The sequence below is a fragment of the Vombatus ursinus genome, unplaced genomic scaffold (genome assembly GCF_900497805.2).
Source record: "Vombatus ursinus unplaced genomic scaffold, bare-nosed wombat genome assembly UNPS02014830.1, whole genome shotgun sequence".
NCBI lineage: Eukaryota > Metazoa > Chordata > Mammalia > Diprotodontia > Vombatidae > Vombatus > Vombatus ursinus.
Genome location: NW_020954608.1, coordinates 21,888,017 through 21,905,805, shown reverse-complemented (window position 1 = coordinate 21,905,805; position 17,789 = coordinate 21,888,017). Strand labels below are relative to the sequence as shown.

General features: G+C 33.8%; 1 protein-coding gene across 2 annotated transcripts in view; it reads left to right on the top strand.

Moving 5' to 3' along the window:
- Positions 1–17,789, top strand: part of SEMA3E (semaphorin 3E) — a 336,651-nt gene that overhangs the window by 295,541 nt on the left and 23,321 nt on the right. For both annotated transcript variants that reach the window (XM_027838711.1, XM_027838710.1), the window contains 5 exons: positions 3,673–3,764; positions 5,513–5,554; positions 6,284–6,450; positions 14,562–14,629; positions 15,898–16,037. In XM_027838711.1, the coding sequence (XP_027694512.1) occupies positions 3,673–3,764; positions 5,513–5,554; positions 6,284–6,450; positions 14,562–14,629; positions 15,898–16,037 (509 nt within the window). The remainder of the gene's footprint in view (positions 1–3,672; positions 3,765–5,512; positions 5,555–6,283; positions 6,451–14,561; positions 14,630–15,897; positions 16,038–17,789) is intronic.

Sequence of the window (17,789 nt, the reverse complement as noted above, 5' to 3'; positions counted from 1 at the left end):
AGAAAAACTTGGTGGATATGAAAAGGTTACAATACATTTCAAAAAAGGAATTATGAAAAAGAAGCAGAGTAAAGTATTATTCAAAAATGCATATGCAAAAAGGAGATGAGTTAGTCACGTGATGTGAATAAAGGACCATTTATGAATAGTCTGTGTCCTCCTTTGATGTCCTTGGGATGTAAATATGATCAAGGAAACTCTCCCTGAGTGAGCGCCCTGTGGGGAACTTTCAGGGGAAGTTACAGAGGAGAATGTTATTATGAATCAGCTAGAATCTAGTGTTATTTGTGTCTTTGGAAGGAACACACCCATTGGCAATATCCCAGATCGTCACTAATTCAATAAATCATTTGAACATTTGAGTTTAATGGAAAGAGCGCTGGATTTTAAGGAACGGGGTTCTGGCACCAACTCTGATACTTCTTCACTACCAAGTGGCTTGAAGGGGCTGATTTTAATGAACAGTGAACTCACCAATTTCATTTTTTGAAAAGATGTGTACAGACAATCTAAGCATGAGCAAGGAACAGTGGGTAAATGTGAGTGTGATGTTACTGAGTAAAAATAGTGTCAAGAGTGTGAATGCTCAGATGAACTGAGGCTAGAGAGGGAAGCTAAGGGGGAAAAATGTGTGTGTGTGTGTGTGTGTTGAAGCTAGACTGGGGAGAAAGTGAATCATCTTCATTTCTGCAGATAAGTGAGATATGACAAACAAGAAAACGCAGAGCCGCTCAATTCTTATTTTGCTTCTGTTTCTTCTGCCAAGGAAAAGAAACTTTGTGCTGGAAATTACAGAATAAAAATGTCTAATGGGGATTTCATAATCAAAATAAGCAAGAAGATAATAATGAGATCACTGAGATACCATTTGTGAATTTAAATTACCTGACCCACGTGATTTACCATCTTTATGAATTGGGCTAGCAGATGCAATTGCTAAGGCATAATCAATGCTTTTTGAAAGGTCATGGAAAATCAGAGAGGCACCTCAGGATTAAGGAAGGTCAGTTGAGAGAGAGAGAGAGAGAGAGAGAGAGAGAGAGAGAGAGAGAGAATAGAGATGACAAACTCTAGGCAAGTGAACTTAGTTTCAATTACTGGGAAAATTCTAGAATGGATTGTTAAAAGATGGTTAGTAATCATCTAGCAAAAGAAGAGGTGATTTTAAAGAACACACATGACTTCATCAAGGATTGATCATGCCAGACTAACATTTTTCTTGCTGTTTTTTTTTTGATAGAATTACTAAACTAGTAGATCAGGGAAACGTGTAGATATAGTTTGCCTAGATTTTAGGAAAACATTTCATAAAGCCTTTCAAACTAATCTTGTGGAAAAGTTGGAGAGATGTGAACCAGATGGAAAAAACCTAGTTAAATGACCAGCCTCAAACAGTAGTTGCCGTTGCCTCAAATGGCAGGAGTTGTCTTGTGGTATACACTGGTAATCTGTTCTTGGCCCTCTTTTTAGCATTTTCATTAATAACTTACATAAAAATGTAGAAATCATCCTTGCAAAGTTTGGAGAAGACATAAAATTGAGGATAGAATTCCAAAATATGTTGATCTGCTGAATCTTAATATGATTAAATTAAATGGTGAGATATGCAAAGTCATACATTTGCATTCTGCAAATCAATTTCATTTGTACAGGATACTAATAATAATAACAATATATAGCATTCACTTTGTTCTAGGCACGGTGCTAAGCACTTTACAGCTATTGTTTCATTTAATCCTCACAACAACCCTGGAAGGTACGTGTTATTATTGTCCCCATTTTACAGATGAGTAGACTGAGGCAAATAGCATTTAAGTGGCTTGCCAAGGGTCACACAGCTAGTAAGTATCTGGGGCTGGATTTGAGCACAGGCCTTTCTGACTCTAGTCCTAGCACTATATCCACTGCCCTACCAATGGCTTGCAATTCCAGTATGAATCAGCAGTACAATATGGCAGCCAAAAAAGTTAATTTAGTCTTGGGTTGTATTAAGAAAGGTATGACTTCCAGGAACAAGGAGGCTATAGTCCCTCTGTATGCTGCCCTATGGAAGCTACTTGAATGATATTGGTAAACTAGAGAGTATCCAGAGGAAGGAAAGTAGGATGATGAAAGACCTTGAATCCATGTCATCTTTGAAATGGTTGAAGGAAGTGGAAGCATGAAATCTGTCTTCAAGTGTTTGAAAGGCTGTTATATGGGAGAGAGTTTAGATTTGTAAGGTCAATTTGTCTTGATGTCAGAAAAAACTTTTTAACAATTAAAACCATCCAAAAGGCTTACCCCAGGAGGTGGAAGGTTTTCCCTCATTGGAGATCTTCTAGCAGAGGCTGGATCTCACTTTGGGGATGTTCTATAGTATAAATTATTTTTCGTATGGATTAGAGGGACAGCCACTGATCACTTCCTGTGATTCTGTGATTAGCCTACTTAAATCTTAGTTTACTCATCTGTAAAATGTAGGTAACAATACTTGAACAACTGCCTCATGGGATATTATAAGCAATGTACTTTGCAAAGCCTAACGCATTATATGAACGTATGTTATTACTATCATCTAAAATAACAAGATTTTTGTTATCAGTATCATTATTATTACTGCAGTGTATCTGTGATGCCATAGAGCAGCCCTTTATCATTGCTCTACTTTCACATAGTGGAAACAAACAGGCTGTAATAAATTAACTTTTTAAAATTAAGGTTTTTTTTAAATTTAATGAATATTTATTTCTTCCACCTTCCCAATGCTTCTCACCAATGAAAAGAATAAAAAGAAAAAAAAAGAAAACCCATTCAACAAAACAAATGAAACAAATTCCCACATTGACCATGTCCAAAAATGTGTGCTATGTTCTACATATTGATTTCTTCAATATAAACTTCACTGTCAGGAGGTGAATAGCACTCTGCATCTGGCTGTTCCATCATGGTTGATCAGAATTCTCAAATCTTTCATAGTTGCTCTTTTTTTTTTTTACAATGTTGTTAGTGTGAAAATTATTTGGCTGGTTCTGTTCATTTCCTCCCTGCAGTATATTTCCAATGATGAACATATATGAAAAAAGTGGAATGAGGCAGATTATCAAGGAAATATATTATTGTTATCATTATCATCAACTTTTTTGTTATTTATTAGCCTATATCAGAAATTCTAGCCCATGTCAATTTTATTTTATATTCAAGATATAATGTGTTGATATATGTTATATTAGTGACCTAGTAGGGTTATGAATAATCTGCAAATAGAAAATCCAGGTAAAAATTAGACTACTTTGGAATGTGCCTTTCATTATTATGTATTGATAAGATTAGGACACAGCCAGATAATAATTAAGTTCTTTTGGTTAACAAATCAATAATTCATGACAAATAATTTGACTATGTATTTCCTAGTAAATGTCATTTATATATATATATATGTATATATATATTATATATATGTCCACATATACATATGTGTGTAAATAGAATAACACAATTGAGTTCTGTGTGTTTTTTTTTCTTTTGACAGTATTAGACAAGAATCGGGGTAAAATGTGCTACAAATAGGAGGTTGTAAAGGATTGTTAGCACTTAAAATCTTTTTTCTAAAAATAATCATTTTGCTTTTATTTATCTGAAAAAATTGTCACATAACTTATAGATTCTTCTTGCTCTCCCTTCCTTTTCTAGATAGTGGCATTGTGCTAAAAGTAATCACAATTTACAACCAGGAAACAGAATCAATGGAAGAAGTAATTCTGGAAGAACTACAAGTATTCAAAGTATGTATGGGTGGCAGCAACTGTTTCAAATCAACAAATAATTAAACAGGTTAATATATTCCTAGAAATCTAGTCACAGTATCAATTTGTCCTAAATTATGTATTGTGAGTTTCAAAAGAACTTTAAGCTAGAAAGTACTAAAAATCCAGATATGATCTTTTGTTCTTGAAATATTTTATTCAAATAAGGAAGGCAGTATTTTTCCAACACCTATATATTTTTAACATATTCTATAAGAACAAAAAATGATTCCTATTTCCTAAACCATCAGGAAACTATTCCCAGTATTTTCTGGTTATAATTTGTAAAAAATAGTATCAATTTGGGCAATTATTTTGGAAATAAATATTTTAACTAAAAAAAAAAATCTTGACAAATACTAAAGGTAAAATACATTAGTTTCCTTTAGAATATCTTTATCGTCTGGTCATTCTACCTTTGTCTCTCATCTCTATCCTTTCTTTTCTCTTCTACCCCACCATAGGATTCTCTATGACTGCTACCTCTCAGGTTGCTTAGTGTTTTCAAAGGGTTTCTGCTCACCATTTAAAAAAAATACATGAGTAGAGACCCTTAATGATAAAAATGTGTGAAAATATAAGATGACTCAAAAGTCTTAATGCAATTTTAGGCTGTTAAAGCTTATTTGAAGTTAGGTTTAAAAAAGTTATTAAAACTTAGAACTTCTCTCAGATTTTTAGACCATTCTCTAATTTCCTCGATGTGAAATAATACATTTTCTATTTCCTTTCTATTTATTGTAACATTTTATTTTCTTCCTAATTCTATTCTAAAAACATCTATTTTCTCTATCTTAGAAAATATTTTATAAGGAAATGAGCTGGTGTATGTGAGCATAAATAGCTAGGCCATAACATCTATGTTCATTCTTTTTTTTTTTTAAGCCTTGTCTCAAAATGCCTTTTCCTTTAAAATATTTTCAGATAAAAATTTGAATTTTAGGGAAGCAACACCTTTTCTAACTTCTTTCTGTAGACAGATAATATTAGTTGTTGAGAGTGGGCAGATATAGACTGGCAGATTTTTGGTCAACCATTTGGAAATGCTTCCTATATTATTCATTCATCTATAAAATATGAATGTGGTACAATAGATTGAGAATGATTGCCTGAATGAGGCAGAAAGCCCAGTTCCTCCACTTCTACCTCAACAAAAACTTTACAATGGCTCCTAAGTGAATAATAAGCAAATAATAATCAAGAATTTAAACAAGTTCATGCAATGACTTCTTCCCTAGAATTGCACAAAAGATGAGCTAGAAGCCCACTGGCAACAAGAGGCTAGCCAACATCCTGCTCAAAAGAGAAGGTAGCCCGCCAGCCCCGAAGACACTGGCCATATGTGTATCATTTCACTGTCTATAGACAGCAAGAGTAGAGGGCTAAAACTAAATAGAAGATAGTATGGTAACTTCGAAAGAGCACTCCTTCTGGAGTCAGATGACCTGGGTTCAAATTTTATTCACAGTGCTACTTCTATGATCTTGGGCAACTTCACCTCAGTTTATTAACTGTTAATTGAGAGGATTAGATTAGATTACCTCCAAGATCCCTTCCTGCTCTAAATTTATAACTAATCAGGCTGATTAAATTATCTACTGCTTTGTTTAACAAAGCTTACATTTATACAGTGGTTTGGGAGAAAAAAATTATTACTATTCTTTCCTTTAAACTTATTTATTTAAAAGATTTATTTTAAAAAATTGTGATCATCTTTTCTCTTTCAGGTTCCAGTTCCTATCATTTCTATGGAAATTTCTTCAAAAAGAGTAAGTATTTTTTCACTGTGGTTTAATTACCATGAAATGATATATTACATAATTGATTGATATCAAATGTACATGTGTGTGATAATATAGCCCTGTGCAATGGAACAAGTTACAGTTTTATTTTATTAAAAAAAGACATGTAATTTAACTTTTACTAGATTTCTTTGTCTGGAATGTCCAGCAGAGGAATCTCTTCACTGGGAGTTCCCTAGATTAATGAAATTACAAGTCAGTACAAGAAAAAGAATAAAGGGCAATGGAAGTCAGCTTGCTGTCTACAATCATTGCATTGCTTAGTTTCCTCAAGATCTTTAAAAGGACATTTGTAATTTTCTTCGATTATAGCAAAATCCTATCTAGACATAGGATGATAAAAGGATCATTTATTGCATTTTCATCTACTTCTCTGATTTTTAATAGTTTTGATTCCCCTATCTTTAAGGCTATGGAATCATTTTATAATTTTGTGAAGTGAAATGTTGCCGTTCTTCATGTTTTGCTGACATAAGCACTAATGTCTCTTCCTACTCTGTTTAGAATTAGGAGTCAATATCCATCTCAAATTAAAAGGTTTAGGAGGAGAGAGGGAGTGCAGTATCATTAGTGGTTGGAAAGTGTTCCAATGGAAATCCATGCTGTCAGGAGTATTTAGACATGGGTCTCTGTGTTGTAGGTTAGTTGCAACTGCTCATTTTTGTCATTGGAAGTTCTTTTCTTTGATTTCTACAGCAACAGTTGTACATTGGATCTCAATCTGCAGTGGCCCAAATCCGATTCCATCAGTGTGACATGTATGGCACAGCTTGTGCTGATTGCTGCCTAGCAAGAGACCCATACTGTGCATGGGATGGTATATCCTGTTCCCGCTACTACCCAACAGGAACACATGCAAAAAGGTAAAAATGGTGGCTTCTCAATAACATATTTTGACATATGCCAGAATTATTTATATGTAGAACTTTGCTTCTCTAGAGAAATGGTCACTAAAAGCTTATCTTCTTTAGTGAAATAATATTAAAATCAATCAAGGGAGGATCAATGAAAGCATCTAGAGCTATGCAAACCAAAAACAATTCATTAATTTTCTTTAATTTACCTTTCAATGTGTTATGTCTAGTTAAATACTGTCATTGAGATGTTGAGACTCTAGACATGCTAAAACATACATACACATATGTATATATATACATATACACATATAGATTAGATAGATAGATAGATAGATAGATAGATAGATAGATAGATAGATAGATATAGATATAGATAGATAGATAGATTTGGAGTGAGAGGATCTGGATTTGAATTCCATCTTTCCATCTCTGTTGCTTACTGCTTGTGTGATTTGGGATAAGTTACATCTCTTCCCCAGGTCTCATTTTCCTTATATGTTAAAATTAAGAGACTGCACTAAATCTTATGATCCTAATGGGCTTCTGTTGGCCTTTTAATTTATCAAACATGAAAGGCATGAAACAAATCTGTATACATGTGAACATGTGTATATATAAATGTGCATACATGTGTGTCTATACAAGGATTAAATATATAGACATATATATATCTCTCTGTGTATGTGTGTGTGTGTAGAGAGAGAGAGAGAAGAATTAGAGACCTGGGCTACATGTATAGCCTAGATCTTTCATTGAATCTTCAATTTTATGTGTATATATATATATATATATATATATATATGTGTGTGTGTGTGTGTGTGTGTGTATAATATACATATAGTATATATACATGTGTATATGTATGTATAATATCCAGATCTCTAATTTCCTTTGTTTGAGAAACTTTTGATATAGAAATTGAATCTAGTGGTATCAGTCTCTAATTTAGATATAGTCTTACAGAGCTTCTTGGTTTCTGTGAAGTTTCATATGTTAGATGAAACACTTGATATCGGATCTTACTGACTCTAAAGCAATGCCTTTTATCCACTATACTCTGTGGCCTCTTATAAACTATTTCACCACTTTATTAATCACATTCTTATTTTCCTATCTCTATAGAAAGTCATTAAATTATTTTAAAAATTTACATAGAAAAGATAACCAAGATTGGAAAAAAGGACATGTGTATCACCAGGGAATATGTAATACAAAAGATTTTGTAAGTGAAAAAAAAAGAGGCAGAATGGCATTGCATGGAGGCGATTAGATGGCACAGTGAATAAAGCTCTGGGCCTGGAGTCCAGAAGCTCTGAATTCAAATTTGGCCTCAGATACTTACTAGCTGTGTGACCTTGGGCAAGTCACACACTTTATATTTGTCTCAGTTCCTCATGTGTAAAATGGTGACACTCTGGTGAAGGAAATGGCAAACCATTCTGATCTCTTTGCCAAGAAAACCCCATAGACAAAGTCCATGAAGTCTTGTAGAGTTGGAAACAACTGAACAACAACAACAACAACAATGACATTACATAGTCTATACAATACTAGCCTTTTGGAGCCAAGAAGACTAGGTCTTCCTTCATGTTTCCTTACTAACGCTTAATAGTTGTGTGATCATGTGCCTCTAGCAACTTTCTAGGATTTAACTACTAAGTCACGAAAGAATTGGTCTATACATACACAATGGGAGAACTCTATGTTGATGAAATCAGAAAATTACTTTTCTAAAGTAATAAAAATGTGAAAAGATTAAGTTATTTAAGATATGGTCCTACCGTGAGGACCAGAAAGAATGACTATTCATTGCTAGCTCCAGAGTTGTATTCACATATTAAAATCACAAAAAGATTTTACAAGGTTTGCATTATTGGAAGAATATGTTTTTCCTATTCTTAAAAGCATATGGAAAGCAATAATGATCATTAATTTTATATGGATAAAGTTATATATATCTATAGATAGAACTAGATAATTATATGTATGTGTATATAGATTAATTATATATAAGTTCATGAACTCTCAGTACCCATCACTGTGTTAAAAAAAAGATAGTATCTGTCTCCATTCCATCCCCACCCCCAACCTTTCCTCTTGCTATTTGTTCCTGTCTTCTTATAGCAGTAGAAGCTGGAGAGCCTCAAACTAAGTCAGTCCTAATTGCAACCAGAAGAAATTAATTCTTTTAATTTATGAGATGACATTGGGGAGGCAAGAAAATGAGTAAAATTTAAAAGCCTTTTAGATAAGACATGAAGTGAATGTTATTCACAAGCAGGATAGTAAATGATTTTTTTAAGGGAGAAAAATCCTTCAAGATTCCAGGAGGACAGTTTGTACTTGTGAGAAAAAAAAATCAAGATAAACTCTGTTGAGAACTCACGAAACCAATTTATGGATGATGTCTCTCAAATGTGGCCTGGTGATAGTGGCAAACAGTTTGCCCGCCAACTTGATTATATGTGTTATCTATGAAAATAATAAAATTATATCAAAATAATGGATAGCTATAGTTATGTGTTCGTAGAATACATATTAAGCCAATCACTTCCTAAATTACTCATTACATGAAACAGGCATTGTATCAATGAGTAAATAAAGCTGTCTGGATAAGAAGTTATGAGGATTCTGTATATAAGCAGGCACATATGAGTTTTTTGAAGAAAATTGGTGTCAGGGAACTTAGTATCGTATCAGAACTTCCAGCACTTAATAGATGTGTAACCATAAGCAAGCCATTGTCACACATCTAGTAAGTGCTGGAGGTTCAGATATGAGACTAGGTCTTCCTGACTCCAGGCCACACTCATTGCTGAGTGAGCAATATTCTGAATGAGTAAAGAAGTCTGACATTGATTATTTAAACTTTCACAGAGTAGCCTTATGTGGAAAGGTGCTGCAAAACAATTTAATTAAATGTGCTGTTTGTGGAAGTTTTCAAACTTTACCCTTTACCTGGAAATCAAAAGCACCAAATGGCCTATACAGAAATTCCAACTGAAACAGATGTATCCACTTTTTCCACCCTGCCTTAGATCAACTGCTGCTTGTCTTAGAAATCCATGCCTGGAAGGCATGAAAAGTGTTTAGATAAACATGAAATGGGGAAATGGCAAGCTACTACACATGAGGGATTCAGAGATTTAAGAGAAAAAAAATAAATTCTAAAATAAATCCTGCATTTGCCACATGTCCTCTGTGCCAGCTGCTTCTAATCTGTTTCATTTGAAAGTGAATATTTTAACTCCTAGGCAAATGCATGACCTATGTAATTAATGAAACGTGTGACTTAATTCAGTACACATGAAAGACAGAGAGAAATCCTTTCCCTACCCCCACCCAACTCCAGTGACTGCAGTTCTGCATAGGTCATTGCCATTTTGGTGACAGAAGAAGAATCCCTAAGTTCTTTCAACAGGAATATATTTGAAAGCTGGGATTTCTCAAGGAGCCAAGGTATTTCTTTACTTAGTTCCTATGAAGTTATCTGAATTTCAAAAAAAATAGAAAACAATGCATTTTCTAGATAAAATGACTAAAAACAAGATAAAGCAAAGATATAAAGTGAGAAACAGTGGGTCATAGGTTCACTTACTTGTTTCTCCTTTTTACTTAATAGTTATTAATGTCTCTTACTTTTCTATTGCCTACATTTCCTCTGTAGCCCTCTTCTTGCTCCCTCCCAGAGAGCCATCCCATATAACAAAGTGATGTTATTTTTTTTAAATGAGGAAAAAGAGAAAATAAGCAAAACCAATAAATTCATTAAAACATCTGACAATATGCATAATATTACATAATGGTGGACTCCCTAACTCTGCAAATTCAGATAGACTTTAAGACCATAGATCAAGAACCAGAAGGGACTTCAAAAGTCATCTCTTCCTTCTCCCTTATTTTATGGGTGAAGAATCTGATGCTAAAAATGGTAAAATGACTTGCTCCTGCTCACATAGGTAGTAACCATTAGAAGTGGGAAAGTAAACACAAGTCCTCTCGTTCTGTGGCTAGACAGTGCTTTATTCACTCAGCAACACTACCTCCCTTCTCCTAAGTGGTCTAAATAAATTATCACTGGTTGATTGTAGGATAGTAGTATGTAGTGTATATTTACATTATGCACACACACATAGTGTATTTTGCAGTGTATTCATCTAGTATGCCTATGAGAATTGTTGATAATAATTATCTGCTTTGGTGGAATAGTCAGATTGAATAATTGATTAGTTCAAGGAAATAATATATTTTGGGATATGGTCCATTATAGAAGAAAGAACAGAAAAGGACTGAGAAAAAAAGGAACAAAGAGGCCAGTGAAGATTTGCTTAGTGAAAGTTAAGTGTGTAGGATGAGGAATATGAGGGAATGTGAGAAGTGAAGGGATATGGGTGAAGGTCTTATTCATTAACTTTACCAATTTTAGTTCCATAAAGTAGTAATGGAGATCTGTCAAATGGCTTCAGATTTTGTGAGCCATTACCTACCCCTAGAGGATAAGTTCCAACACATGAAGGGAAAATTGTTTGCTTTTATAACAGATCATTTTTACTGAAGACCTGGCTAGAAGCAGAAATTGAAAACTGACTATTAAAATAAATAGTTCTCTGTTCTCAGAGTGAAAATGACCCAACAGGGGAAAAATTAATATACAACAAAAATCACTGCATTCTTTCAAAATATAGCAAACTCCCTCTTTCGTGCTTTTATATTTTATCTATCCTTAGTCCTCTTTGATCATGTTTCCAAATGGGAACATATTTAAAATTTATCTAACCCCCAATACCAAAGCATTATTTAAAATTGTTGTAATGAATTATTATTTATGAGATTACATAATGCATTACAACTCTATGAGAGAGATCTTTATTTTAACCTCCCCAAAAATATTAAAACAAAATATGTGGGCTTATTATTAATTTATGTCCTCATTTTACATCTTTAGAGTTGTTAATTCCTTGACTACAATTTGTCCCCCCCCTCAATTCTTGCTTCATACATTTTTTTTTTCAGGGATCTGTAATTTGATTGCTATGGTCCCTCTCTCTCACAATACATATTTTCAATTTTGTAAATCCTCTATAATTTAATTGATCTCTCCCAGTTGCTATGGCTGAAATAGTCATCACCGTATGTGTCACATGGTGATGAGTCTCTCCAAATTTTATCAGACATATAGTCCATCAAATGGTCTATACTCAAAACCTTTTCTGCATGGTAGAACCTGCTAGAACTTATCTTTGAATACCATAGCATTAGATAACTGAGTCATTTCCATGTCACAGTGAAGCTTCAAAGTAACACATTACTGGAGGCCCTCATCTCTTGTCTTAACAAATTTTACACACCAGCGTCCCCTGTAATGCCAATTTCTTTGACTTTTTCATTTATCTCACTACTTCTCTCAGGAGGACTTTGTTTTGATACCTTAAACAACAAACAGTAAAGGGAAAAAATACTGAGTTAGAACTGCTTCATAGTGCTTTATATTTGCTTGATTGTATTTCAGTTCTAGAATACTTTTATAGTATATGTGAACATGAAATAATATGAAGGGGATAGAATTTGTCTTTTTCTTTAAGTTCTAAGTCTTCAGACCACTGTAATATTACTTTTCCATTATTCATTGTGCCAAGATTCCAACTGAATTTATTATAATCTCAGTCTTTTAGTCTTTTATCCCTAGATAGCAGTTGATATGTGAGTCCCTCCACCAATCATATGTAAACATAAACACCTATCTAGCCTAGCTTCACATAGGCACATTCATACATCTATTGACTAAAATAAGATTTGAAGCCATCCTTGAAGAATAATTTGTCTATTAGATTTGCTTTAATTCTCATGATTTTCCAATTATGGTATATAGTTTTCATTCAGTTCAGGAACAGGTTTCATTTAGCTACTATGTGCAAAGAAAGCCCTGTGTGGAATGTATAAATAAACAAGAATGCAGCCTTGCCCTCAGGGTACTTACATTTAAGAGGAGACATAAAATTTATACCATGATATTTAAAAACGAACCCAATTTTTAGACACACTATCATAGTAGCTCACCACTATTTTTAGTTTTAGAATTTTAAATTATAGTATCCTTCAATTTAACTAGTTTCTTTTAATGACTACCTTCCTGCATTTTTGCTTTGTTGAAAGATTTGCACTTACTTTATAGAAGCAAATTTTAATTCTTTGTAGACTACAGTATTGTGACTCCTAAGCTTACAATATCTTGAGAAAAATAGTCTGAAACTCCAATTCTCTAATGAATCAGGGACCTAATTTGAGCCCTCCCTTTAATGATACAGATTGTAACTCACCCATACCTGCCAATCTCATGTGACCTTTGTTCATGTATCCCCATAAAGAATCACCAGAAAAAAAGATTGCTATAATTATGGACCTTTCTTTCAAGGAGATGCTTAAGTTCATTAAAAACAACTCATTAATTTCTCATCATTTTCCAAAGGCAACCCAGAACTCTTGTCTTCCTCCCATTCAGTTCAGGCCCCACTCGGAATTCCTCTGTAGTCTCTCTAAAATCTATTCGGATGGGCCACATTAAATTATAAGATGTTGAACACTTCACAAATCTTATTTATTGTAATTTTTTGTTTATTGTTATTGTTGTTTGGGAAATAGGTAACCTTCATGCATTTGGTACTTTAAAGTTAGGCTATACTCTTTTAAGGAATTAAGGTTAAGTCTCACTAGAAGGGCAATGGAAAGGTAGGTGTGAATAGGCTAAAACACATTATTAATAAAAATAGTGAAGTAAATAATAAATGATAGAATCAGAGAGGAGTAGGACCAAAAAAGGAGATGGACTTGTCATTTACAAAAAGGAGGAAATAACCAATTATACAGTCTGCATGTTCCATTGATTTTCATACTTTGTCACTATATAGAAGGTCCCCAGCACATTGTAGAGGATTTGTAGTATAACATGGACAAAACAGAGTAAGGAGCTTTGCTACCTTCACTGATGGAAGGAGAACCTATATAAATGAGATCACAGATCCATCAAAGTATTGAAGTTGGAGAGAAAATCTGTTCCCCTTCTGCATTTTTATTCTAGTCTGTGAAAGTATTTAATTTACTAGTTTTTAACATAAATGATAATGATTTGCCAAGAGGTATGACATATCAGAAAGGTATGACATTCTTGGTCCAGACCTTTGAGTCCACCCCTCCCAATGTAGAAACTCCTTCCACAAACACAGAATAGCAACAAATTTGTAACTTTTCTTAGAGAGCTGCCTATGGCACCAAGAGGTTAAGAGTCTTACTTAGAGCCATATAGCTAATTTGTCAGCAGTAACTCTTAATCCCATCTTAATGACTCCAAGGATTGCCCCCTATCCACTACACAACACTGCCTGTCTTGTCAGAAGGGTATCTATGAAAGAAAATATTGGTTAATAATTTTTTAAATTACCTTCTAATATTATTTTTATATTATTTCAGTGAATATTCTATAATATGTCTGCAATAAAACCTGAAAATAGGAATTCTAAACAAAGGTATATAATTAATTCTCAACTACTAAATGTGATAAAATAATGTTATATTGATATTACTCTTCCTTAACAACCTTATTTATGCTGATTTATCTTGGTAGAGAACAAAATGTTCAGATAAAATACATTTTTTAATGAAATGTACTTTATTACTTTTAGGAACTTTATGAATGTTTTCATTTCAAATAAATATGATTCTTTCACCCCTACCATCCCTACCCATACATGTCTATTATCACTCTGAATGTTAATTTCAAACCAAAAAACCTTTCATAGCTATTTGCATGATACTGTTTTGACAAGGTGTAAGGCAGTCCTTTTTACAATTTTTGCTTTGGGATTCAGATTTAACCCTATGGGACTGTTTAAAAATATGTTTTTCTGTGGTTCTTAGTCCCCGAAGAATATAATTATTCTCTTTAGTAGCGTTTGACAGAAATAAAGAAAACAACATAACTCAGATTTTCTCCTTGTTTAGAATGACTGATCAATTTTTCAGGAGCAAAATTCTCCATGAACTTGTAATGCAGGTGGTGGTTTTTTAAACTCTGGAAAATTGAAAACTGTATAACTTCTAAGCACTGCATTTTTTCCCCCTAGACGTTTCCGAAGACAAGATGTTCGGCATGGAAATGCAGCTCAGCAATGTTTTGGACAGCAGTTTGTTGGTAATCCGAACATAAAAAAATTGCTACCAGTTGCTTTGAGTATACATTACAGATCACTGTAGCAAAAAGCATTAAACATCTGATATGAAAGACCATAGCTATCTTTGCAGTTGACCTTCACAAGAGTAATGTTTACTGAAACATTATGTTTCTTTGAGGGGTGAAGGACGTTAAACAGAAATTATTTTTAAATAAAAAAAAGTTTATTTTTACTTGAAAGCATTAACAACTCACAACAGGGTTCTCTAGATATTTCGAACCAATATATTTCCCAGCCCTTAATGTAAATGTCTTGTTGGATATCTCCAGAACTATTTATGTCTGACATTTATATAGTGTGTTAAAATTTGCAAAGCATTTTATATGCATTGTGTCATCTGTTCCTTGTAACAACATAGGGATTATTATTAACCCCATTTGTATAGACAAGGAAACCGAGGCTCATAGAGGTTGTGACTTATCTAGAGTCAGGCAAGGAGTGTCAGAAGCAGTATTTTAGGCCACACCTTCTTGACTATAAACAGAGTATTCTTTCCACTATACCACATTTTCAATCTACCTAGTAACTTCCACATTCCACTTTCTTTTCTACCTGTCAAGAACTGCTTTTCTCCCTGATCCCTCAATTCTTCTGCTATGACCAAGTATGACTACTTTCTTTCATCTATGAAATATGGCCTACTAGGTCAGTTCCAGCACTAGGAATGTAGTACATAAAGTATCCTTGCTTTACCAAGTCCTAGACTTGCTATTAACCAAATGTTTTTGCTGTTTGTTCTCCATATCAATTACTCCAACTTATTGCATAGAAGGTTACCTCTGGTTGCCTAAAAGCCTAGTTCTAAGTCCTAAATTCCTCCTCACCTGGGTTTCTTATATTTACTTTAGTTGAACTGCCTGGACTTGCTTCATTGTCTGTAGAGACATGTGGTGTGTTTGTTTACCCCTACCTTAGCTAACTTCCTGACTGTGACCAATGACCCTAAGCCATCCATCTCCACTATTATCCAGCCCAATTCTCATTCCTGACTGTCTTTAAATGTCTCTATGTCTTTTCTCCTCATGTCCTACATAATACTCCTTCTTTTTAATGGACCTAGACCTAAACAACTCAACTCTGAGAAGTTGTTGTCCAACTTTGATCTTGAAATAACATTTTTTGCCCTTAAGGGACAAGAGCTTCTTTGTGACAGAGACAAATCAATGAAAGAGAAAAACAAAGAAAGAGAAAGAGAAGCTAAATACTAACCCCAAAATTTCCTTTACAGGAGAAGTATTAGATAAGACTGAGGAACGTTTGGCTTATGGTATAGAATATAACAGTACTTTGCTGGAATGCACTCCACGATCACTGCAAGCAAAAGTCATCTGGTTTGTACAGAAAGCACGTGAAACAAGAAAGGAAGAGGTAATTTCTCATTTGATTCTATATCTTTATAGAAAAGTGCTTTAAAATTGGGCACAAGAGTCTTTTACTGATCTGAATTTATGTCTTCTTAAAACTTTTATTATTTTTTGTCAACCTTTTCAATAGCTATCAATCCTTTATCACATTCAAGTTCATTAAACTTGGCTGCTGGAAATAGAAAATTGATCTAGAACAGGGGTTCCCCACCTCTGATCTAGAAGAATGATCAGTCCAGCTCAATGAATTTAATGTTAGTATGTCACAATGATTTTACAAAATTGTAATGCTAATTTCTCACTGAAGTCCAACTCTGATATCTCATCATGGCATAGCTATTACCCTAGGTTCTCAAAGGCTGTTCTAACAAAGGACAAGTTTTTCAGGTTCTGCCAAGTGAGAAAGTCTGAATTGAAGGAAGTCTGGTAATGGGTCACAAATCTCTGAAATTTAAAGATATATCTAGTTAAGTATGAAGAAATTCAACATAAGGTTGTTCAACATAGGGATTTTTTCCAGCCATAGCAATGTACAAACCAACCAATCAACCAGGAAGCATTTGTTAAGCACTTACTAAGTACTAGTGATACAAAAAGAAACATGAAACAGTCTCAGGTCTCAAGGATCTTACATTTTAACAAAGACCATATACTAAGGCAAACATAAGTGGCAACGTTTCTTGGTTAGAGGAGATAATCATGCTGATAAAATCTTTGATTGTGACTAGTTAAACGAAAGTTCCTAGTAAGAAAGTAGTATTTTTCTTAGTATTGCTCCTATGTTAAATTAGATCATTGTAACTGATTTCCTTCTTGTAAACAAAATGAATGATTTGTCAATGAGGTAAATTACTTTCCGAAGAAAATGATTAACATGATCATCATTATAAAAATGAATTTATTCAATGCCTGGTTGGATGATTTTAGAATAAAGACCATTACTAATGAACCACAAAGACACAGTCCCTGCCCTCTAGCAATCTACAGGTTAATGTAGGGGATGTTAAGGATATAGAATATGATAATAATAGTTGGCATTGATTTAATACTTCAATGTTTGTAGAGTACTTTACCTCATTTATGTTATGTGATACTTCCAACAATCCTGTGAGGAAAGTGTGTTTTTAACTGATGAAAAAATGAATATTTAGAGAGATTAAATGACTTGCCTGTGGTCACATTGGAAAAAATTCATGAGGTGGCATTCATATCTGACTCTCTGCTGATACCAAGTCAAGGAATATTGTCATTATGTAATACTGCTTCTGTAGACAGAGAGAAAGTAGAAAGGAAAAAAAACCCAATAATTTAGTGGATAAAAATACATTGTTGAAGTATAGATATAGGTCATGGACAAGTGCCTTGTAAAGGTAGAAAGCAGAGATGGACAAGTAATTAGGGAGATACAGAATTTCTTTCTTCATCAAAGAGCAAAACCCATGTGTCTCTAATTTTTTCATTTCTCTATTGTCTGCAGACATGAGACATTCTTAAGTCCCCTCAGTCCTATAATTCTTTATTTGATCCTTCTATTCTTATTCCAATTCTGTCTTCGTGATTCCATTCCCCTAGTCACCTAATATCAAAACAAATCAAGGCATCAGTAATTTCTAAGAATGCGTGTCTCACTTTGCATCACCTCTCAGGGAAGATGTTTGAGATATGTTTCAACACTGGTGTTTTGAAGCAGCTACTAGTTACCATTTTCATTAGTTCCAAAGTCTTTTCAAATTGGTTTTTTTCATACTGTTGTTGT